The sequence below is a fragment of the Ictidomys tridecemlineatus genome, chromosome 16, assembly GCF_052094955.1.
Source record: "Ictidomys tridecemlineatus isolate mIctTri1 chromosome 16, mIctTri1.hap1, whole genome shotgun sequence".
Taxonomy (NCBI): domain Eukaryota; kingdom Metazoa; phylum Chordata; class Mammalia; order Rodentia; family Sciuridae; genus Ictidomys; species Ictidomys tridecemlineatus.
The window spans coordinates 38,661,137-38,684,979 of record NC_135492.1 but is presented as its reverse complement, the minus strand read 5'-3'; the positions used below and the strand labels follow the sequence as shown (position 1 = coordinate 38,684,979).

The 23,843-nt window shown below is 44.8% G+C and overlaps 1 protein-coding gene across 10 annotated transcripts in view; it reads right to left on the bottom strand.

Annotated features, from left to right (window-relative positions):
* The window catches only part of Tmcc1 (transmembrane and coiled-coil domain family 1), a 164,303-nt gene that overhangs the window by 29,962 nt on the left and 110,498 nt on the right, over positions 1–23,843 (bottom strand). Inside the window, exon 1 of one of the 10 annotated variants that reach the window (XM_078033431.1) lies at positions 14,984–15,237. The exons of 8 other annotated variants lie outside the window; for them this stretch is intronic. In XM_078033431.1, the coding sequence (XP_077889557.1) occupies positions 14,984–15,025 (42 nt within the window). In that variant the 5' untranslated portion in view covers positions 15,026–15,237. Of the gene's footprint in view, positions 1–14,983; positions 15,238–23,843 lie in introns of those variants that run through there. One more of the 10 variants, XM_013362205.4, reaches the window with a different exon arrangement.

Here is a 23,843-nt window from a genome sequence, read left to right as displayed (position 1 = left end):
CTCTCTCGGGCTGCTTCTGCTTCTGCTGCTTTTTTTTTTTGTGGTGCTGGGGATGGAGCTTCGTGTTTATGATCCAGTTACTTCCCCTCCTGAGCCACACTGGCCACAGTCAGGTGCCGGTGCTCATCCCTCTGCCCACATCAGTGCCTACTTGTCCTTTCTTCCCTGCGCTGCCAGCCATTTGCTAGGTGCTGGGTGTGAGCTGACGGACAAACCAAGCCTCTGCCTCCATGAGGCTCATGGCTGAGTGACACAAAGTGGCAGAAAAAGCAGGGCTTCTTTCAATGGCACCTTCACTGCAGGCACAGGCGACATGGAGCCCCACCATTATGTACAGCTATATGCCCCAGTAAGAAGCGTGGGATGAGGAGAGAGCACAGAGGGGGAGGGGCGGCTCTGAACGGAGCCCTCAGAGACACAAGAGGAAGCGGGTCCTTCAAGCAGCTGCAAATGAGGAAAAGCTTTATGACTGTGGGCTTCCTGTGCCCAGAGAAGGAATCTGGGATTCTATCACAGTGAAGATGAAAATAAAGAAGGCGGCCATTCAGAAAGACAAGGAGAAAGGAGTCATTTATGGGCTGCTTCTTAGAATTTACTTGGTGAAAGGTTAAGACCATGTTACCAAAAAGGCTTATGGAAGCAGAGAGGGATCTGGGAGTGCGCAGGAGGGGGCCTCGGGCCTCCTAACCTGGCGGGCGCTGGAGTACACCCAGGGCGGGGGACCAGCTTACGTAACCAGTGAGTCAGCAGAGTCAGGTGTCAATGGAGCGCTCCAGATGGGAGGTGGGCTAATGGCAGGGTCATGGTCACGCACCTTTCAGAAACGCTTGCCTACATGAGGATCAGGAAAAGCCAACCACCTGGTCACCAAGACCCAAGAAACAGGACCCCACTGAAAGCAGACCAGAACAGGTGATTCTGGAAGGATTTCACTCGTCTGCAGAAAGGCATTTTTGTAACTTGCAATAAAGCACTTGGCACAGTTTCCAAAATCCAGACTCCCAGTTCTGCCGAGAGCAAAACCCAGATTGTTAAAAAGAAAGCCTCCCCATCTTCCCTGGAGTCTATAAATATTTCAGGGCTATTTTCTACAACCATGTTTCCCCTCCTGAAGGCTGTTAGGTACCAACAGCAACAGAAACAGGTCTCCCAGTGACAGAACTGGGTCTGGCAAAGAAAAAGACACAATGGAGAACACAAGAGGGGTTCAATGACAGCAGAGGGAAAAGACAGACCCATGACAACCACCCGACACCCTGGAGCCATGGCAATGCGCCCCCCGCACACCAGCAAGCGGCTCTCCCCAAATGGGCGCCTCCCATCCCGCCGCCTCCCCATGCCCGGGCTCCAGCCTACGCTGCTGCAGGGGCAATGCCAATGTGAGCAGGAGGCGGGAGCTGCTTTTCCTTCTCCACCTCAGGCCAGAGGCAAAGCTGCGAAAGGGGTAATTAAGACTCTACAGAGGAGAAAAGGCGCCTGCTCGCCAGCATTCTTTGCCTTGGAAACTCCTAGCTTCTGCCTGACATCGAGAGAACTTGAGGACTCTCTGAAGGTCACAACTTGAAGGTGCAGAAATAACGTCTTCCTTTCCGGCTCTCTCGGCCGTCTTTTCCCATCAAACCCAATTCTGCACACTGCCTTGGTTATTATTAAGATGCAAATTCTATGAAGCTGCTATATAGAAGTCAAAAAGCAAGCAAGCAAGACATCAGCACACAGGGATCTTACCCAAGCCCGTCAGGCAGTCTGCGGACTCTGCTCGCCACCCAGCTCGCCCTGCATGGTGCGCTGCCAGCCAGCTCGGGTGGTGACAACAAATCCCAGCGGCTCCTGGCTAGAAGCTCCTTCCATTTGTTCCAGCCTCCAGACTGCAGAGGAGCCGTGGCATAGTCTGTCACTGCTGCACAGGCTCCGACAATGACGCTGTAAACGAGGGCAGCTACGATGGGAACGCACCCCCTGCCCCCGCCCCCAAAAAAAAACAAGACCGTGACAGTGAAGCTTCCAGTGGATCCCTGGCCTCTCACCTTCTCAGTCTCTCAGAAGCGCCTTTCACAGACCAGGCGGGGTCACAGCAGGCGGGGACAGCCCTCCGAAGCGCCCACCAAGGCCTGGCCTTCCTACAAGCTCGGCTTCTGCCTCTCCATCAGCTCCTGGAGCTCTCTACATCTGGGCGCCGGGGAGGGCTCTGCTGAGTGAACACAGAGCCTCTGCCAACAGGCATCTGTGTGTGTGTGTGTGTGTGTGTGTGTGTGTGTGTGAGAGTGAGTGCGCGCACGCAGGCACAGTTTGCGGGGAGCTGCTCATGCAAATGAACAGTATGACTCTGGGAACGAGATCACAGACACTGTCTTCCTCTCTCCTCCAGCTGGGAGCATCGTTTATAAAAGACAAAAGCTCCCAATGGTTGGATTTAAAGCTGCAGGGCACGTATTCCACACCCACATTTGTCTTCTGGTTTGCATTAGATAAGGATGGGATCCAAATGGATTTAAAATGTTCTATGTAACATAAAACCATTTAGGTAGCTTGTTCAAAAACTACAAAGAAAAAGCCATCCACCCATGTTCTGACCCAAGGATCAGGATAGCTCCAGGACAGACTTCCAGGTTTTCCAAAGGTGTCTTCTCTCACTTTTCATCTCAGGTTCATAAAATCATTTAAATGAATATTAAGTAAGAGTAAGAAAATTGGACAAGAAACAGAAAACTCAGTATGAGAATCTAACTCACTACAAAGGGGAAAATACTTGTTATGAAAAGCAATGGTTCCCCAAATTATTCTTCTATCTCTAAAGGCACAGAATTCTGATCTGGACTTTGCAGAACTCTTACTGAGTAAATATTTATTTCAACAAAAACCCCAATCTAATCCTACCATCATCAAAACTAGCCACTGTAGCTGGATGAGGTGGCACACGACTGTAATCCCAGTGACTCAGGAGGCTGAAGCAGGAGGATCACATATTTGAGGCCAGCCTCAGCAAGTTTGCAAGACCCTCATCAACTTGAAGAGACCCTGTTTCAAAATAAAAAATAAAATGACTGAGAATGTAGCTCAGTGGTAAAATGCCCCAAAGTATTTTCTGTTGTTAAAAAATCAATAGTTCTTGTGATTTAAATTTGAAGGCTCCTGTAAGAATCCTATTTTTTTTTTCTACTTCTCTCAAAAATCATTTTGTAAAGCCGGGCATGGTGGTGCACGCTTGTAGCCGCAGTGACTCTCGAGGCTGAGGAGGGAGAATCACGAGTTCAAAGCCACCCTCTGCAACAGTGAGGCCCTAAGCAACTCAGTGAGACTCTATCTCTAAAAATACAAAATAGGGCTGGGAATGGGGTTCAGTGCTCGAGCAGCCTTGAGTTGAATCCCTGGGTACCCCCAATCCCCCCCAAATTACTTTGCGGGCCAGGTGCAGTGGTGTACATCTGTAATCCCAGCTACTTGGGAGGCTGCGGCAGGAGGGTGACAAGTTTGAGCCAGGCCTGGGCAACTTGGTGAGACCTTGTCTCAAAAAAGGTGGGGTGGGGACAGGCATGTACTTCAGTGATACAGTGTTTGCTTAGCAGGCAAGCCCCTGGGTTCAATCTCAGCACAGGGGTGGGGGGGGGGTGGGTTGGGGATCTTTTGATAGGAGCTTTCAAATGGGCCCTGAACTACTACTAATAAAACCCAGTACATAACTACTTTCTTCCTAATTGCATAGCTGAATGTTGGGGGATTTTATCTTCTCCCGGGGTAAGTACAATATTTAATCTTTTTAAAGGTTAACGTTTGTTATAACTCTAAGTAAAACTGGTACTGCTCATAGGTGTCTCAGTGCTCTGTCCCTTGCTAGACGTGCAGGACTACATTTCCCAGAGCTCCTGCAGTTAGGCAGGTCATGTGACTAGTCCTGACCAATGGGTTATGACAGCATTGCAACTGCTAATGTGAGGCGCTTCTGTCCTTTCTTTCCTTGCCACTGAGACCACTGTGGCATGTGTTGACACAGGTAGCAGAGACCCAGGGTGCCCTGGTGGGATGAGCCACCATATGGAGGACAGCTGCTTTGGAGAGGTCCCTGGGCTGAAAGAGGAATCTTTGCATGATAAATGTTCACTGTCTATTTATATGAATGTCATGATTTTATCATTTAAAAGGTAACCAACCCCTTCAGCAGGTTTAGGAGTTATATGGAGACATCAATGGATTTGTTGGAGAGAACCAAGTAAACAGAATTGCCAGAGAAGTCCCCATGACAGGCTGCTCTCACTGCCACCGTCTCCTTGACCCCAAAGTACATGCCAGTTCATCTTGGCTGACTCTCTGGTTCTCTAGATTTTTTCCTCTTGCGGATCTTGTTTTTCTTTTTGATTATGCTCCTTGATGACAGTACTGACTGAGAATTTGGTTTTTACAGTCTGACATCTATGTAGAATGACAGACACCTTGTTTCTGCCAGGCATGATATATAATGCTTTATTGTCATAATGATGAAAAAACCCAATAGTTTCTCACCCATGATCCTACCCTAAGCAAGGGCCTGAATCTCCTTTATTAATTATTTCAACTGTGTACTCTCTAGGACTGAATCCCAATTATAGAGGGGAAAAACCTTCTAGGGTGATTTTTTTTAAAAAAACTTTGTTTATTTATTTTTATATGCTGCTGAGGATTGAACCCAGTGCCTCTCACTTGCTGGGCCAGCGCTCCACCCCTGAGCCACACCCCAGCCTCTCAGAGTACTTTTATACCTAATGCTTTTGGGATTTCCCAATGTGTCTTTGGAAGTGCACAAAAAAATTTACACTACTAAAGAGAATTGCTAGAAATAATATATGCTCAAAACAATGATGTTTTCTTGGTGTGGTCCACATTTCTTAATCAGATTCATTTTTCCCTTGGATAATTTTGCACAAAATATGTTAATATACAGGAATTATGCACACACACATATGATGTTATTGGATGGACCTGGAGTTTTATCAATACCTTTGCTTTTTTTACCCAAGGGTAAAAGATTTTAAATTCTTACAAAATAATAGAGAACTTTACTCCATCCCATCCTGATGATATCAGTTTCTGTAATAAATCCATCTATATTATCAGCTATAGTTTCTGTTCCACTCTGCTGAAGGCTCTGCCAGCCAGTCTGTGTCCCCTATAACTCTCCCACTGCGTTCTGAGCTTCAGGGGTCTGAACTACAAACCCAGTGGAAAACTGCATAGGACAAAAAAGAACAGTCTGAGAGTCATGGAAAGAGCTGTGCCCTCAGCCACTGCTACTCCACAGAACAGAATCTTGGGCACTTGCTTCTGAGCTGACGTTGCTCAGACAACTTTTAGTCTGCACTGGGTCAGGGTTTGCATGATGCTTGTTAGTGGAGGAGCAGGTGTTCCATGAAGGCAGACTGTTCACCAAGAGAACTGACGAGATAGGAGCGAATAACCTAATGAGGGAATGACTGTGGTTACTGTTCAGAATCTTTTAATGTTACCTTAATGATTTATTCTTCGGTGGCTATACGAGGAAGTTCTTTCTCTTTCTCCTTAAATTACTTTTAGTGTGCGATACTGCCTTGTTTAATTATTCTTTTCAGATGCTTGACATCTTCAACTTCAATTAAGCATGACAATATCTTTAGGAAAGGAATCAATGAAGAGGATGACCAGGACAGCCACTATCTTGAAGCAAATCATCAGAGACCCTGTTCTAGGTTGACATTTCCTCCACATCACTAATCTTTTCATTCATTCTTTCACTCATTCAGTTATGAATAATTGTAAATTATTTTCCCTGAAGATATCATAAAAAATTGTTCAATGCACTGTGGAAATCCAGATACCCTGTCTTCAGAGTACTTCTCATCCACCAGCACAGTAACCCTGCTCATCCTTTTTTTTTTTTTTCAGAGTAGAAATTAGAAGTTTATTAAAGGACAGCAGAAAAGACTTCTCCCAGAGGAAGAAGGGGACCCAAGAGATGGAATCCCCCTGCTCATCCTTAAAGAGGCACCAACTATGCGCACAAGCAGGTCAGGACTGATGAAGAAGATAACTGAATCAAATGAGGAAACTCTTTGTAGAGGACATCAAGACCAGAGAATGCATGCAGTTTATGATGCAAGTATCTAAGAACCATCCAAAAACGTATCACTTCGGGGCTGGGGTTATAGCTCAGCGGTAGAGCGCTGGTCTTGCACTTGTGAGGTACTGGGTTCGATCCTCAGCACCACATAAAAATTAAATAAGTAAAATAAAGATATTGTGTCCATCTTTTAAAAAAATCTTAAAAACATGTATGACTTCATTTTTTAAAAAGTCTTTGCTTTTGTGTTAATGTATATTCATAGACATGATATTCATTTGAATATCCTAAAATCTAGAGTTCAGGAGAGGTTATCTGTAAACAGGACCTTATCTTGCATATGAGAAAATAAAAGCTCAGGCATGTTAACTGATTTCCCCAAGTTACTATCTAGCTGTGGCAGGGTTGGAACTAGAGAAGCCAGGTTCCTCCAGCTGCATCTCTCACTAATATCACACCTCACTGGAGAGTAAGTGAGGCCCTAGAGAAAACACAATCTTCAGTCCTTGCCTCCAGGGGGAATATGCTCACTCTGATTGGTCAGAGCCACAACCACTTGATCAGTGAGAACCAACAAGGTCTGCCTTACTCTAATCTTGTTTCATACCTGAAAGCATCTGAGAAGAGTTCTTTAGATCTGCTGACTTTTTGGAGGTGTCAACAGCTGCCAAGTACAAGTCCTGCAGTAGGCTTGATTCAACCCCCCCACCCCTACTTGCAGTAGGCTTGATTCAACCCCCCACCCCTACTTGGTTCCAAACTTCAGAGGTAATTTGGCATAGAATTCACTCAGTGGAGAACAGCAATGAACCTAGTGACTAAGCAATTTGCTGCAAGAAAAACAGGCAAAAATGGGATTGTTTCATTAAAGACTCATAAAACTTGGCAAAATGTATTTGATAAAATGTGTGCAGGATAAATGTCAGTGTGACCACCTAAAATGTAAAGGCAGCGTTAGTTTAGGAAATGCATAATAAAGTTCTGCCTTCCTTTGGTGCTTTCTCAACTTTTTGACCTGGTTCTATTTTCCAAAAGAAAAGTGAGCTTCTAGAAATTAAAGAATCATCTGAAGTAACATCATGGTAAACTTCCCTTAGACCACCTACTTCCCATTTCATTCTCACACACTGACCCTTTAATCCTTGTAGACTTTACCTTTTTTATTTGTGTGTGACACTGGGGACTGAATGCGCCCCTGTGCTACATCCCCAGCCCTTTTTATTTTGAGACATGATCTCACTAAATTGCCCAGACTGGCCCTGAAGTTAAGATCCTCCTGCATCAGCCTCCTGAGTTGATGACTTGCAACACCAAACTGGCTTAGGCTTCTTAATTTTTTAAAAATTAAAACAAACAAAAACCTTAACAGCTTCCTACTATGGCCCACTCTGTTCCTAACAGTTCTTGCATGAGGATCATCTCAGAGCATTGGATCTTCCATTCGGAACACCTCGTCCTCAATGGCAGCTATTAACAGAATAAATAAAAAGCCTTTATTTCTGGGGGTGGCGGGGGAGACTTCCTGTGAACTCATTGATAATTGTAAAACAGGACAACATGGAACACAGCTCCTCATTAGGGGAGGAAGACAGCACCACTTTTGAGAGAAGGGTTAGGGTAATGTCAAAGAGAGTGGTTACTGAACTTCCCTGGGCCATCGAAACAAATTCTTCCCATTTTATTTTTAATTCTTTTTCTTTTTTTGGTACTGGGGCATGAACATCAGAGTGCTTTACCTCTGAGCCACCCCTCCGGCCCTTTTCATTTTTATTTTGGGATAGGGTCTCACTAAGTTGCTTAGGCCTCACTAAGTTGCCCAAGCTGACCTTCTGATCCTCTCGCCAGCCTCCTGAATTGCTGGGATTATAGGCTTGTGACACTGCATCTGGCCCATTTTAAAATTATAGACAATACTGAAATTTTTCTGTGTGTGTGTGTGTGTGTGTGTTTTGGGTGGGTGCTGGGGACTGTACCCTGGGCCCCACCCGACATGCTAAGCAAGCACTTTACCACGAAGCTACAATGCACTTCCATACTTCTGTATCTCTTGGGGAACTTCTGTGGGTATACTGACTGTAAATTTCTAGCCGTGTTTCAGAGATGGAAACGACCAACTTGCTTTTCCAAAAGATTATGGCAATTTGCACCACTACCAACAGTGCCAGAATACTGCCAGCTTTACCACGTGTCAAACTTTTGTATTTTCATGAATCTGATAATTAAAGTGATACCTTATTTTTACTTATCATTTGCATTCCTTAAATTGTGGGTAAACTTTTTGGAGAGGGGTCTGGGGACCGAGCCACATACTAGTCTTTTCTTTAAAAAAATAAACAAAAACATTTTTTTTTTAAAGTTGTAAATGGACACAATGCCTTTATTCATTTCTTTTGATGTGGTGCTGAGGATTGATCGTACCCAGTGCCTCACATGTGCTAGTCAAGCACTCCAGTACTGAGCCCCGGCCCCAGCCCCAGCCCCTTTTCTTTTGTATTTTGAGACAGGGTCTCGCTAACTTGCCCAGGCTGGCCTCAAACTTATGATCTTCTGCCTCACTGGGATTGGAGGGAAGTGTCCAAACACACCCAGCAAATTATGGGTAATTGTAACCACCTTCTGATGTGTAATTTGATCATAAATATTTCCTCTTCTGTCAGCACCTCTGGACCCCTAAAAAGGAAATCTTTTATGAAGTTGCAATCAGGGTGCAAATAAAAGGTGGTCAGACAACAGATGATCTGCATGAGGTGTTGGTGGAATTGAAACAGAAAACCAAAACAGTAACAAAATGAGACGCTCCACTCCCAGAAATAACTCCCTATAAACTTTGTCATGTCTCTGGAAATTGAACCCAGGATGCTGAACCAGTGAGCCTCATTGCCAGCCTTTTAAAATTCTGAGACAGGGTCTCCCTTAGCTGCTGAGGCTGGTCTGGAATCCGCAGTTCTCACTGGGATTGCAGGTGTGTGCCACCGTGCCCAGCCTCTGAAGACTTTTCCTCACAAATTTCCACTAAGAACATGAATACTATCTTCCCTCCAAGAATCAGCCCAAACAATTTGCATTTTCTACTTATTCTCTGGTTGCAAGCAAGCACTACGCTTTTTACTAAAAGCAAAGGAGGGGCTGGGCTGTAGCTCAGCAGCAGAACGCTGGCCTAGCATGTGTGAGGCCCTGGGTTCCATCCTCAGCACCACGTAAAAGTAAACAAATAAAATAAAGGCATGCTGTCCATCTACAACTACTAAAAAAAGAAAAAAGAAAGGAAGGAAGAAAGAAAGAAAGAAAAGCAAATGAGACTAAAGCACACATTCTAACCATATTTCCTGGGATTACACATGTCAAAATTTCCTATTTTAAGTATCTGAAAACTAGTCCTGGGTGGTTTGGCAAATGGATTTTACATTGGAAAACAGGCTCTAGGTACATCTGACTGGTGGGGACGCTGCACTGTGGGTGCTGAGATGCACATGCAGCTCCCGCCCACCCACTTCTGCCACCCTCCCTTCTCCTTCTCGCCCTTACATACGGGGGCTAGGTCTGCAAGCACGCCCAGGACAGTTATGCGAACAAAGGAATTATTTCTGAGCCTCTCTCTTTCTTTCTTTTTTTTAAACATTTATTTGTTGAAAGCCAATAAGTCCCCCACCCCCGCAGGGCCTCACATGTGCTAGGCAAGTGCCTGACCGACCGCTGAGCCACATCCCAACCCCTTCTCTGTCTTTTCTGAAGAAAGAAATGGATCAGCTTTCCTTTCTGATGCATTACCTCCTGAGCCTAGGAGGGTCAGGTCTGCCATCTTGGTTCCGTTTCCTACGCTAGGCAGTGCCCCATTTCCCTCTCTTGATTTCAGGAAAGCCCATAAAAATTGTCTGAACTCATCGTTTCCCCATTCCTTTCTTCCTAATCTCAAACATGGTCAAGTGGCTTTTCTAATTAGTCCATGTGGAGGTGGCCAGTCGTCACCACATTACTGGCTGCCAGATAGGAACTTGGGAATAGAGAGAGACTCAGTTCTCAAAGGACGCGTCCCTGAGCCACTGAAATGTGGGACACCCCCAAGAACAAGTGCAACTCCCGGGCCACACGCTTCTGGCCCGCCCCCCTGCCCTGTGGCCCTGAAACATGAGGGGTGCAGGGGAAACTGGCGGGAAGCCTGCAGCTCTACCTGCTCCACATCTGGACCCCAGCACTGTCCCTCTCACAGGCTGCTGCCTCCTTCTCTGGAGCTGGCCCACCTTGTCCCCTGAGTGCGTGTTGCTTGCTCTACCCACAAAGGCGTCCCTCTGGAGACTCTTCCAATCTCCCTTCAACTTCTATCCACCTTCTCAAACACACCTCTGTCTAGGCCTCTGACTGGCAGGTGCTCAATGAAATTCTTTCCTTCAATGCCAAGAATCTGGCTGGTCCTGAGTCGAAGTCCCCTCTTCTCTGGGCGCTTCGCTCCTCAGTCCGTGCCTTGGAGACACCTCTTCTCCCCTGACAATTCCAAAGACGAGTTCTTGGAAGCTCATGCAGATCCCAGCCCCTTCCAAGTCCCCCCGTCTCTTGGAGCTCAGCCAGGCTTCTCTTTGGTCACCAACATGGCGCCCGTGCTCCGCCCTGCTCCTATACAACCTGTTCTTGGTATTCCAGCTTGCACAATCTTTTAAAAACCCAAGTCAAATCATGTCACACCTCTGCTTAAAATTCTTCAATGAATTTTTTACAGTCAAAGACAAAGTGCGCCCTTAAAGATGGCCTTCAAGGGCATGCCACACCTGGCCGTAGGTATACAGGGTGAGAGCCAGATTCATCCCACCTAGTAATTCCTTATAATTCTCACTCTCCCTTTCCTTTCATCAAGAGGTAGAATCTATCTGTCCCTCCTGGGATGGGAGACTGGCTTGACCATGGATTGCTTTGGCCAAATGAAATGTGAGCCCCTGAGATGCAGCAGAGGCCTGGGCAGTGCTTTCTACGTTGGGGTGGCCGCTCTTGCTGGCCAAGCCCTTCGGCCCACTTCCACTTCAGCTCAGGACAATGTGTCCCTCAGCTGCTCACAGAGGAAGACGCCCAGTGACATCAGTGCCAACAGCTAGCTGTGGGGAAGGGAGGCCACGTTAGACACCAGTAGTCCCACCACAGCCCCCACGGCGTAGCGACCCAGGGCAGGACCAGCAGGAGGGTCACCTGGCTGAGCTTGGCCCAACTGTAGGACTTGCAGAGTTGTAAGCAGATAAAAGTCGTCTTAAGTGACTGGACCTTGGGGTGGTTTGTTCCCTGGCAGTAGCTACTGAGCCACCCTGCTCCCTATAATCCCTCCCCTTGGTTCTGTGGTCACAGCAACCACTGGGAATACTCCTGTCTTGGCTCTGGCTGAACTTCTGCCCGGAGGTCGCTCCTCCTTGAATGACTCACCTGCTCACTTTTGAAGCCTTTGACGAGGCTCAAACTTTCCCCATTTAAAAGGGTGTCTGTCTGTCCCCAGCCCGCCTAGTCCCTCAGCTGCTTGCCTGACCTCCTCTAACCCGCTACGTGGCCCACTTACTAGGTTCATGACTTGTTGTCATCTCTCCCAACCAGAATGTGACTAATTTTCTTTCTTCCTTTTTACTTTGAGGTGCTGGGGATCATACGCATGCGAGGCAGGTGCCTTGTCACTCACTTATTTCCTCCTAACTAGGATGACTGTTTTCTGAAGATAAATCCCAAGTCCATCTAAACCCCTAAACCGCAGATACAGCAAATCCTCAGTAATTATTTGTTGAATGAACAAATTACTGGCTTGCAACCTTCAAGTTCAGACAGGATATACTGCAGCTGACATTTAATAATTTCTGGTATGAATTAAAATAATTGGTGACAAGTGTTTTTAAGCTTTAAGTCACAGTCCTTTTAATTTTTTTTACTTGTAGATGCACACAATATCTCTCTATTTTATTCACTTATTTTTATGTGGTGCTGAGGATCCAACCCAGTGGCTCACACATGCGAGACAAGTGCTTAACCACTGAGCCCCAGCCCCTAAGTCTCAGTTCTTGACCTTTGTTCTCTCTAGCATTCTTAAGGGACATGTACACTCTCATTGGCTCACTGATTGTATTTTTATTTTTGTGCCAGTGATTGAACCCAGGGATGCTTAACTATTGAGCTGCACCCTAGCCCTTTAAAAAAATTATAATTTTAAAATTTTGAGGCAGGGTATAAGTTGCTTAGTGTCTTATTAAGTTGCTGAGATTATAGGAGGGCGCCCTGCACCAGGGGCTCACTGATTTTCAAGAGATGATGAGAGGCACCTTGAACAGGGAACACCAACCGGAAACGGTCCTTTCCTCCCGCAGTGCTGTGTGCTAGTCACCACCTCCCAAATCACTGCTCCAGCTATTTCTTTTGAACCATATACAGTTAAAACTTCTACAAAACAGGGGCTGGGGCTGAGCGGTAGTGTGCTCGCCTAGGCACTGGGTTCGAACCTTAGCGCCACATAAAAATAAAAGAGATATTGTGTCCAACTACAGCTAAAAACAATTTAAAAATTTCTACAAAATAATGTGGAACAATTGCATTGTTCTTGCGGGATCTGACCGTTAAGTGGCATTAGGAGACCCATGGAATGACGGGATTGAGGGCAAGCTGTAGTTTGAAGGTTTACATGTGAAGGAAGGTTTTTTCTTTTGTGTCTTCCAAAAGTTCACGTTAATACAGTAACAGTCCAATGTAGATTAACTTTTTTAAAAAATAATTTTTAGATGTTGATAGACCTTTATTTCATTTATTTATACGCAGTGCTGAGAATCGAACCCAGTGCCTCAAACGTGCTAGGCAAGCGCTCTACCACTGAGCCACAATCCCAGCCCAGATTAATTTATTTTGAAAGCAGAGCATCAATATGAGACCAAGTGATTACACATGTATGTCCTAAATTGCCACCTTACACTTTAAGCATTTGTATAGAAAACTCTGATAATACGCAAGGAATGCTCCGGAGTGTCGGTATTATACAAATGGCTTTAACATAAACGTAAAGATGTGTGGTCCTGCAGGATTACTGAGAATGGAAAACGAAAATTATTCATTTTTAGAATTGGACCTCGGGGAATATTATAATCTTTTATATTAAAACATAGATGAGTTCAACAAATACAGTGAGTTCTACAGAATTCTGTTTAAAACACTTCCTTTACTTCCTTGAGCTGGCTACATTTTTCCCCTCAAGTCTACCTTCAAAATGTTACTCTGTTCTTTAGAAACCAATGTTCACAAAGCTTGTTGCAACCTCATGCAAGAAGGTGGGACATCATCCCCATCTAGAGCCACAAGGAGAACGTCAGATGCAGGAGGCAAGTACGTCATTTCAGAACACTGTTATCATCATTTCAATGAGAATAATTTAACTGAGTTGATTGTTGGAAGCAAGGAACCAGTTTAACCTAAAATTGTTCACTCAGCTTTAGAAAACTCTCTACTCTGGTAAATTAATTCAACCACTGGATACAAGAAAACCTGAGGCAGGAGGATTCAAGTTCAAAGCTGGCCTCTGCTACTTAGCAAGCTAAGCTAAGCAACTTACTGAGACCCTACCTCAAAACAAAGAAACAAAATTGTCTGGGGATGTAGCTTGGTGGTAAAGCACCCCTGTTAAGTCCCTAGAACCAATAAATAAATACAAAGGAAGGAAGGAAGGAGGGAGGGAAAGGAAGGTTGGAGATGGCACTCAGTGATAGTGTCCCTGGGTTCAATCCCCAGTACCACAAAAAAAAATTTTAAAGGGATTAAGTTATGTATTATGGTCCCCGTTCCCCAGTGTCACTAATGAAGAAAAAGAAAAAGGATGACTTTTCTTGGTGTTCATGGGATTGCCTCTCAATCTTTCCTTCTGACCATCACATCCACCCTGAGGAAGCACTCTTCATAAAGCAAGAGACGTAAACTGACCTTTCTAACTTCAGGGCCAACAGAGATGTGCCAGGGTTCTTGAATCCAAGATTCAGAACAAACAGAAAAAACAGGATACAGAGCAGAGGCACAAATCTGTTAACAGAGCTGGCATTTAAATGATCAAGCAGAAGGCCTAAGAGTAATTCAATATCAAACATCACAGTGACAAATCTAGATCTCAAATCCGACTGCTCAGTGACAAACAGTATTAATGCTCACTAACTTTGAAAACCTATAAAGAATCTGTTTATTTAGCAGATAATCTCTTAGTACCTATGTATCATTTATGGAACCAACTGAAAAATCCAGGTAAGATCAAGCCCCTGGCAATGCCTCTCCTGCGCGTGGGTGAAACGTGAGCCCTGGGTGTTGGGTAAAGCCGGATCATCTTCCCACCCAGCCGTGTCTCAGGCCTGCTCGGCTGATCTGAAGACACAAATTTAGCACTGAGACTTGTGCATGCTGCTTTAAAACTCACAAAACCATCAAGTCCTTGGGGGGAAATACTTTGAAAACAAGAGGCTGAGTGATAAGAACCTTTTTAGAAAAAAAAAAAAAAAGGGAGAAATATTTTCAAGGGGCTTTAACCCAAATTCTTATTTGTTCTGCATGCCTGGCACCGTCCAGTTTAACCCTAGCCTCTCCCAAACTGCCAAAGGCAGAGGACACTTCTATTCACTGAAGGAAACACTCCGGGGAGGGGGGGGGATCAGGACACTCGAGCATGGTCTGAGCATGCCCATACGGCTAGTGTGCCCTTTGCATTCTGCTCCAACAGCAGTGAGAAAAACGAACAATGAGGAATCAGACCACACCATGCTCCATGGGCCGGACCTTACTGTCTTAAAATAGCTCATGCACCTGGCTGAGATCTGCTGCTGAAAACGCCGAGTTCCAGCAGCCTGGGTCACTCCCTGACAGTCTGTCAACCAGCCCCCGCTAAAAGCTGTAGAAGGATAGGAAGAGGGTTTGAAAAAGAAAAAGACAGATACACACACATATACAACATACGGTTTCCGAGGAGAGTGAGGGTTCCATGCTTGTGAGGGAGAAGGAAGAGGATTATGCCGAATAACCCTCAGGTTTCTCCCAGATTTGAACATGCTGTGCTGTGGCATGAGGTCAGCAGAGACTGACTGCAGCCCTGTGAGGCTGGATTCCACCCTGACAAAGCAGTATCACTGTAATATGAAGCAGGAGGACCCAGGGCATGTTGGCAGCTGTACAGAATGGCCGTTCTAGAAAGTATTGGCAATTCCAAAACAAGAGATCTCGGCCGTCACATGAGATAATCTTCAGCCCAGTTAAGCAATGAGCAACAAAACCACTTTGAATCCCAAACCTAAGCAGCTCAAAATATTAAAAGGTAGGAAAAAAAAAAAAAACAAACTTTTCTCCTTGAACCAATTTGTGCCTGGGGGAAATGAACAGGAAGTGGGAGATGTGAAGGCCTTGGTTAATTGGATTTGTATCACAAACAATACGCTGATTCTGATCAGGGAGGAGGGGGGTGTGGCCTTCTGCTCCTGGACACTGTGACCTAGTTGAGGAGCCCCAAATCTTCTCTGTGACTTTCCTGTGCATAAGGGAGAATATTCTGAAAGCATATTTCTGGCAATGCACGTATTCCAGGACTGAAGGTGTGCTGAAAGCGCATTCCCACACACCCCAAAGGCAGACCTCACACCCAGCACCTGTTTCTAGTTCATCAAGAATGGATCCAAGCACCTTAGAAACACTTCCCCCAAAGGAGAGGGACACTAGCAGATCTAGAGCAGGAAGGGAGCCGCAGACGGAAGTTCTACCAAGAGAAAATGGGACAATACACAGACACCCTTTTATGTTTTGTGGTCTCCCTGATATCATGTAAGGTCTATTCTAGACAAAAGTGACCTGTAGACTTTTAGCAAATAAAAGCTAGAAATAGAAGAAAATGTAGGACAATGAGATAAAACACAAACCGCACCAACGGGAAGGCAAACCAAAGAACAGCCCATGGTTCAGTAAGAGCTCGCGCTGAAGGAAGTTGTTGTCTAATAAACTGAGACTTAGGTCATGATGATGTTTGAAAAAAAAAAATTTTTTTTTGAAAACTCTCATTACTTAGATCCAAACTCTGAGGTGTGTCACAAAAGGATCCTGATGATCGGTCCTGGTCTACCTTCCCCGTTTCATCTCCCTCCATGAACACTGTATTCCAGATGCTCAACCACCATTCTACCATGTGACAGGCAGAACAGTGGAAAAACAGAGAGGTGGTGACTTGCCCAGAGTCACCTGGCAGAGTAGGGCTGAGATTTGAAGACACAGCAACACCAACTCTTATCTATTCACACTCTTGTCTATCACACAGTTGGGTCTTTATAGGAATCAGTGGAGACAGAGGCACCAAAGATCAGAAAAGGAGTAAAGTGCCAGGCGGGGTGGCGTACACCCGAAGTCCCTCCCAGCTACTCAGGACCCCTTCAGATTGGGAGTCCAAGGCCAGCCTGGGCAGCACAGCGAGGCACTGTCTCAACCAATCAGAGAGAGGACATGTACCACTGTGGACGGGTGAAGAGCAGAAAAGAAAGAGGTAGAACTTGAGCTGAGCTGTTCATTCCCACATGTGAGGCCACTGCTCTAGGCTCTGGAGACACAGCCCAGAACAAACAATTCCAGCTACGGAAGGCAGAACCTGTCTTCATTAAAGACATAACATGGCACCTAATTTGTGTGTGTGTGTGTGTGTGTGTGTGTGTGTGTGTGTGCGCACAGGACCTCACATGTGCTAAGCACACAATCCACCTTTGAGATACACCACCTGCTGCAGCATTGAACTTTTTTAAGTCTAAGAAACCCAAAACATCCCCAAACAGAAAAAAATGGTTACTGAGTAGTTTCAGATAATGTAGCTTTAAAATTCCAGGTTATCAGTTTCTCACATTCTTAAATTTTGCTTTAGGTCACTTTATAGAGTTTTCTGAAAGAGTCATCTAGTTCACAATGGACTTTTGTGTTACAACCAGACTATCAAAGGAATATTGATTCCTCGGTCAGAATGCACTGAGAACAGTGCCCAGAGAGATGGTTATTACCCATGGAAAAGGAACAATCGCATACTTTTTTTGAGTTCTGAGCTTGCTTTCTGTGGTCTGGGGAAGTGAACCCAGGACCTCACACACACACTAGGCAAGCACTTTACCACACAGCGAAACACCCACCCTTTTTATTTTGAGACAAGGTCTTGCTAAATTGCCTAGGCTAACCTTGAACTTGCAACCCTCCTGCTGCCTCAGACTCGGGAGAAGCTGGAATTACATGTGTGCACCACTGCATCCGGCCTGAGCTTCTTTCTCAGTGATATTTTACCACAAGGGCCACAGAAGTCTGTGAAGGCAAGACAACGTTTTCCTGGTGATGGGTTTTAATCCACTGCCAAAGGCAGGAGACATGAACCAGCATTTTGCTTTCTCCTGTGAACAAGGACAGAAACAGAAGGGGGCATTTGACAATCACAGAAATCTGTGCAGGCAGATAAGACCCAGGACTCCACAGCTGCAGACTTCAGACCAAAGTGAACAGGTGTCCTGGAGCTCACCAGTCACACTTCACCTGTGGAGAGGTGGGACTACTGAAAGGACAGCACTGTGTCACTCCCTCTAACCCTCCTCAAAGTCCAACACGAAGCTTTCTGAAGGGGAGTGGTTCTGGATTAATTTATTCAATGGGGCTAACCTATGGGCCAGACACTGCTCTGGGGGGCATTTAGAGCTCCATCCACATAAGAGAACAGGTGTTTGCCCTCTGGTGACTGTCGCCGAGATCATCTGTTTGTTAACACCACCGTTTCGTGACATTTTTTAAAACCTCACATCTCGACAGCCCTGCCTCACCCTCTGCATGCTCCTGCAGCCTGGAATATTTCGTTGTGCTTTGCTTTTTGTAGTTTGCATTCTGCAAGTGAGAATTACGTTGACTCTGCTTTCTTCAAGCTACACATCTTCATCAGAAATTCTAATATCCAGAGCCTCCTGGGAATGCTAAGAATCACTGTTCAACTGGACACCTCACTGCCACCTCACTGCCACCGGAAGCCCAGAGCTCTGAGAGGGAGCGGAGGACACAGCCGTGGTGCTGGTCGTCCAGACTCCGCCTTCTCCAGCCCCACCTGAGTCTTCCCCACTTTGCTCTGTGGTCCCCTCCCAGAAATCTTGTTCTGACAAGATTCCATCCATGTCACACCAATCTGGTCTCTTAGGTCACCACTGCCTAAAGACAAAGGAATGAAGAATTGACCCAAACCCCCCAATTCCTCCATCTATACCATGTACTTGGTTTGCAGACAGGTTTCTGGTTCGGTATTCCTGCCTTGTGCCTTCACTATGTAAATCCTGGTGGCTGTTTTGGGACAAATGACCTCTTTGGATGGTATCTGACTGCGTGACCAGTAAGGTTTCTTTCCAACCCCAGAATTAATTCTGAGACTGTGTCAATGCTCTGAGAGCTCGTTTTGGAAACCCTTTCCTTAGAATGAGAATAAAATAAATGGTGGGAAGAATTTTGGGGGAAACAGATCAGGCACACAAAGAACGAAGTCAGGGAGGTTTCACTTTTTAAGTGTAATTAAAAATCCTTATAAAGCTGTTTATGATCATCAAAGCTTTCAGAAAAATATATTTTCACTACATTTAAAACGATCATGGTTTCTCTCTTTTTGCAATAGCAGGCAGTCTTTAATTTCTCCTTCTTAGAAACTACAGTTTTTGCGGAAGCCATACAGTTTCGCAGCATCTGAAGGAAAGCTATGTTACAACAAAATAAAAAACAAAAGCACTCACCATCCGTGAGGCAGTAATCTACAAGTCCCCAGGGAGTTCAAACTCCAGTGGAGAAGCCTGGTGCAGTCCCCTTCCCACAGGGACTCTTCTCTTGGTCATGTGACTAGCCAGAGCAAATAGGGCATTATCAAGAATGATGCCCACAGAGACCGGGGGAGCACCTGGAAACTGTGGGCTGTTCTTGAACACTCCAAAGAACCCAGCCGCCCTGCTCCCAGAAAGCCTAGCAAGCCATGTATAGAGTGATAACAGCAGGTGAAACAAGGTCTCTGGCCAAAAGCCACAGCTCAGTTTTGAGTCAGCAAAGAAAAGAAACCGCTAGCATTAGCTGGGTGCGTTGGTGCGCACCTACAGTTCCAGCCACTGGGGAGGCTGAGGCTGGAGGCCTGGTTCAGTCCAGGAGTCCAAGGCCATCCTGAGCAATACACTGAGACCCTGTCTCAACAACAGACAGAAAGGGGATGGGGAGGGGAGGAAGGGGAAGGGAAGGGAGGAAAGGGAAGAAGGGAGGGAGGGAGGGAAGGGGAGAAACTGCTAGCAGTTTGTGAGAAGGTTTTACAGTGAGTCTGAAAATCTAGGCAGAATAATTATTCCCTTGACTTTATTCTCCTTTTCCAACATGGTTTGGCTATTCTAGTTGTTCTGCCTTTCCATGTACATTTGAGAATACCCTTGTCTGTAGCTACAAAGTCCTGCTGAGATTTCTCATTGGAATTTTGTTAAGTATGTGGATCAACTGGGTAAAAATGATATCTTAACTACGCCGACTCTTCTAGTTCCTGAATATAACCTATCTATCTATGTATTCATTCATCCATTCATCCATTCACTATCTCCCGATTTATTTAGGTCTTCTTTAACTTCCTTCATCAGTGTTTTACAATTTCTACACACAGATCCACACATGATTTTTCAATTTATACCTAAATATTTTTCACTTGTTGCTTTTATAAATGGTACTTGGGGGAGGGGGTTCTAATTATTAATTATAAGAATATAGAAACTTGTTTGTGTGCATCGGCACTTAATCTTGCAAACCTACTAAACTCATCTAGTCCTTCTAGGAGCTTCTGATGGACTCCTTGGTTTTCTACACAATTAGGTAACCTGGAAATGGGGGCAGCTTCACTTCTTCCTTTCCCATCTGTATGCCTTTTACTTCTTTGCCCTGCCTTACTGTACTGACAATAACTGATAATGTTGAACAGGAGAATGGTGAACAGTGCTGAGTAGAAATGGTCACACAAGACAGTCGTACCCTATTCCCCAAAAGAATGAAAACATTAAGTATGAAGTTAGAGATAATCTTTTTTATATTGTTGTTGTTGTTAGATGCATTTAACAAGTTCAAGAGTTTCCTTCTATTCTAGTTTGTGGACAAGTTTTCAGAGTAGAAAGCTGTCACTGTTATGTGTCTTGGTACGACTGGTCCTTTTATCCTAATGCCGTGCCTTTACACCTGCTAATTTTCTTTACTCTGAAGTCTACTTAGATATTAGCAGAAGATACTCCAGTCTTCTTTTGATTAGTGTTTCCATGGTTTAACTTTTTTTATCTTTGTAATCTTATGTGTATTATTTATCTGAAGTGGATCTTTTAAAACAAACATAGAATCAGATTTTTTTCCCCCAAATTCGTTCTGATAACTTCTATCATTTACTTGGTGTGCTTATAACCATTTTTTTAAAGACAGGGTCCCCCTACGTTGCCCAGGCTGGCCCTGAACTCCCCCTGCCTGCGGCCTTCAGGTGGCTGCGACTCAGGCATGTAGCTCCCCGCTTAGCTCACACCACCTGTAGTTAGTGGACACTACTGATATGTTTGGACTTGATATATTAAGGGCTTCCATTTAATTGTTTTCTATTCTGTTTTTCTTTTCATTATTTCTCCCTCCTTTCCTGACTTCTTCTGGACTATTTGATCATTTTTAGTATTTCATTGAATATCTGTTTCTGACTTTTTGTTCAGTTTTACTAAGTAGCTGCCCTAGGTATCAAGATATTTATGTATCGCATTTCACGGCAACTTAGAGTCGATATTTCACTGCCTCAACTTGACCACCATCACAGGTTCTTTCACATTCCTCTCTCTGTGTTATTTCTAATTACACTGAAACTCCCATCCTCTAATGTTATAATTATTTTGAGGGAAGAACAAGAGTACTGTGTGTTATATTCAGGCAGATATCAATCATTTCTGTTGTTGTGTCTTCAATGCAGATGCTCCAAATTTTCTTTCAGTTCCAACAACTTCCTTTTAGTTTTGCTTCATCTGAGAATGTCTTGGCTTCAACCCTGTTGATTAAGGGTATTTCTGCTGGATATAAAATTGTGAGTTGACATTTCCACCCCCTCCCCAGCACATCACATCTTGATTTCACTCCTCCTGGCCCTAACAATTTCTGATGAGAAGTCTGCAGTCATCTGGAGGCTTGTTGCCCTTCTCTGCTTTCAAATATTCACCTTTAGTTTCCGTGTTGCTATAATTTTACTTTCGTGTGTCTGTGTGGGGTTTCTTGGTCTTTATCCTGGTTTAAGATTTTTTGAGTCTCCAGTTAGAAGCTTCCAGGCATTATTTCTTCAAGTCAGTTTCCTACAGTACTATTTCTCTTCTCTGTCGCTATGAGGGCTTGGATGTTATACCTTCTGTCACTGTCTCACAGGTCCAAGTTTCTCCCTTCCCCCTCAAGTTTTCTCCCAGACTGGAGAGTCTCTCCTCATCTGTCTTCATGCTCACCCACTCTCTCCACCATCTTCACTCTACTGCTCATCTCCCCCAGTGAAAGTTTTTCAGTTATATTTTTCAGTTGAAAAATTCCTATTTAGTTCTTTATGTCTTTCCTGAGAGTGTCCATTCTTTCTGTTTATTTCAGGAGTTTCGCCCTTACTTGTTGGAACATTTTATAACAGTGATGCTAACCTCTGTCCAATAAGCCAACATCCGTGTTCTCTTGGCATTGGTGTCTTCTGGGTTTTTCCATGTGAGTCAATTTTCCTACCCCCCACCCCACATAGGCCAAGAAGTATTTTTAAATTGTATCCTGAACATTTTGATTATTGTTACGAGATTTCTAGATCATCTTAAACTCCCAAAGAGAAAGTTGGCATTTCTACCTCAATGTGCATTAATCAACCTACTTGTCCTCTGGCTGGAACTTGTGACCAATCTTCTGTAGACAGCAGTTCCACTATCAGTTAAGATTTCAAAGTCTCTGCGCCCCACACATGCACCACACCCAGTGGCCAGCATGGGGCCTGGCAGTGGTTTAGGGCACATCTCATTTGTCAAAGTCCAGTTTTGTGATTTCAGGGTCACACTTCTGCATCACAACGCACAGGTAAGCCCAGGAGTTCATAATAAAGTTGAAGACTTTACTTCCCAAAGCTTCCCCAGTACTTTCCAGGTAAATGGGGCTGCCCTTCCTCATTACCTGGGCAGAAAGCTGGTATCTTATTTATGCTGCTGTCAGCCACAGAATCTATGATCGTCCCTGTTGGGAGGCAAGCAGGTGAAGGGGAGGGGATGTGGGGAGGAAGCAACTGGGGATCATTCCACCTCTTAGGATCACAGCTGCACTGATCACACACAATAGTTTCCTGCCCTGGAAATTTTAGGATCCTGCTAGATTCAACCCGCTGCCATGATAGGATTGCTTGAGTTTCACAGTGCAAGAAAGCAAACAGAAAAAATAAACAATAATTCCTCTACTTTCTCTGAGTATTATAATAATTCCTTCCATTCCTTCAGCCAGAATTTAGGATTTCTCCTAGAGTTCTCTATATTAATGCCCACTTCTGGGCTTTATGCTGTGTGGAGTTTAGGCCTGGGAATGAGAAAGAGGAGAAAATGAAGAATTCAACCCTGGTTCAGAAGGACTTCAAACTCTTCTTTCCCAGTCTACCTTTCAGAGTCCTCAAACAGCTGCTGTCTGCCAGGTGCTCTAGCTGAATGCAGTGGAAGACACTGGGTGAGCTGTTCGCTCCAGGACTAGAACCTTACCCACTCCGTTTTACACTCTTGTTGTTACACAGCAACAGGCAACGACCTGACTCAAGAAGCCACCATGCAGTGCACGTGAAATAACCCATTTTCTATATCTGTTCTGCAGGAAGGTCCCCAGATCTAACTCTAAGATAGCTGTGACCAGTTCCATGGCAGACCAGTCTCTGCTTTCTTATCTTGGCCCCCCCAAAAACAGATTCCTTATTGGAGTAATCGAAACAACAGCAGTGAAAACCATAGAGGACACTCACTTAGTCGATGGAGGGTCACTCTGCCGTCAGGTATAATGTGCTGGGAAGAGTTCTGACATCTCATTCTCTCATGCCCTGACTGCCTGACCATCAGTCAGAAGAGCTAAGAGAATCAGGGAGACAAATGCAAGGATAGGATAAAACTGGAAAGTGAAAATATCCTATGGGAAAAATTTCCCTCCAAGTTATTCTTGTATAGAATTCCCAAAAGAAGGGTTATTATGCCCTTGAAAATACAGCGTTTCACCAGCAAGCAGCATTTCATTCGGAATCGTCTGCGAATCTGTTTGTGTAGTTAAACACTCATTTTTCCTAAGGGAAAAATCGAGAGATGTCAATCAGCTCCTCTGGCTTTTATGAGCTTTGCCCAACAGAAGCAAATCACTAAGAAGCAGCTAACTGTGTGGATACCATTTCACACCTTCAGGGAGGAAAATATTGGAAGTGTTTGTGAAGATGAGTCAGCAGGAACTGTCCCGACACTAGTGATGGGAGTTTACACTGGTACAGTCACGAGGGACGGCAGCCTGGCAGTGTGTGGTTAACTGAAGATGACTATGCACGCAACCCTGCGATTCCATCCCCAGGTACAAATACAAAACTAGCTCTCACGTGTCACCATCAGGAGACCATATTGCTGAAAACAGCCTGTGTACCCCTAACACGATTCTCAGTCCAGAACTGTGGCTTATTCATAAAAGAGAACAATGCATAATAGTTACAATAAATAAAGCAGAGCTGTACGTATCAATGTAATTAAATTTCAAGACCATGATGCATGAA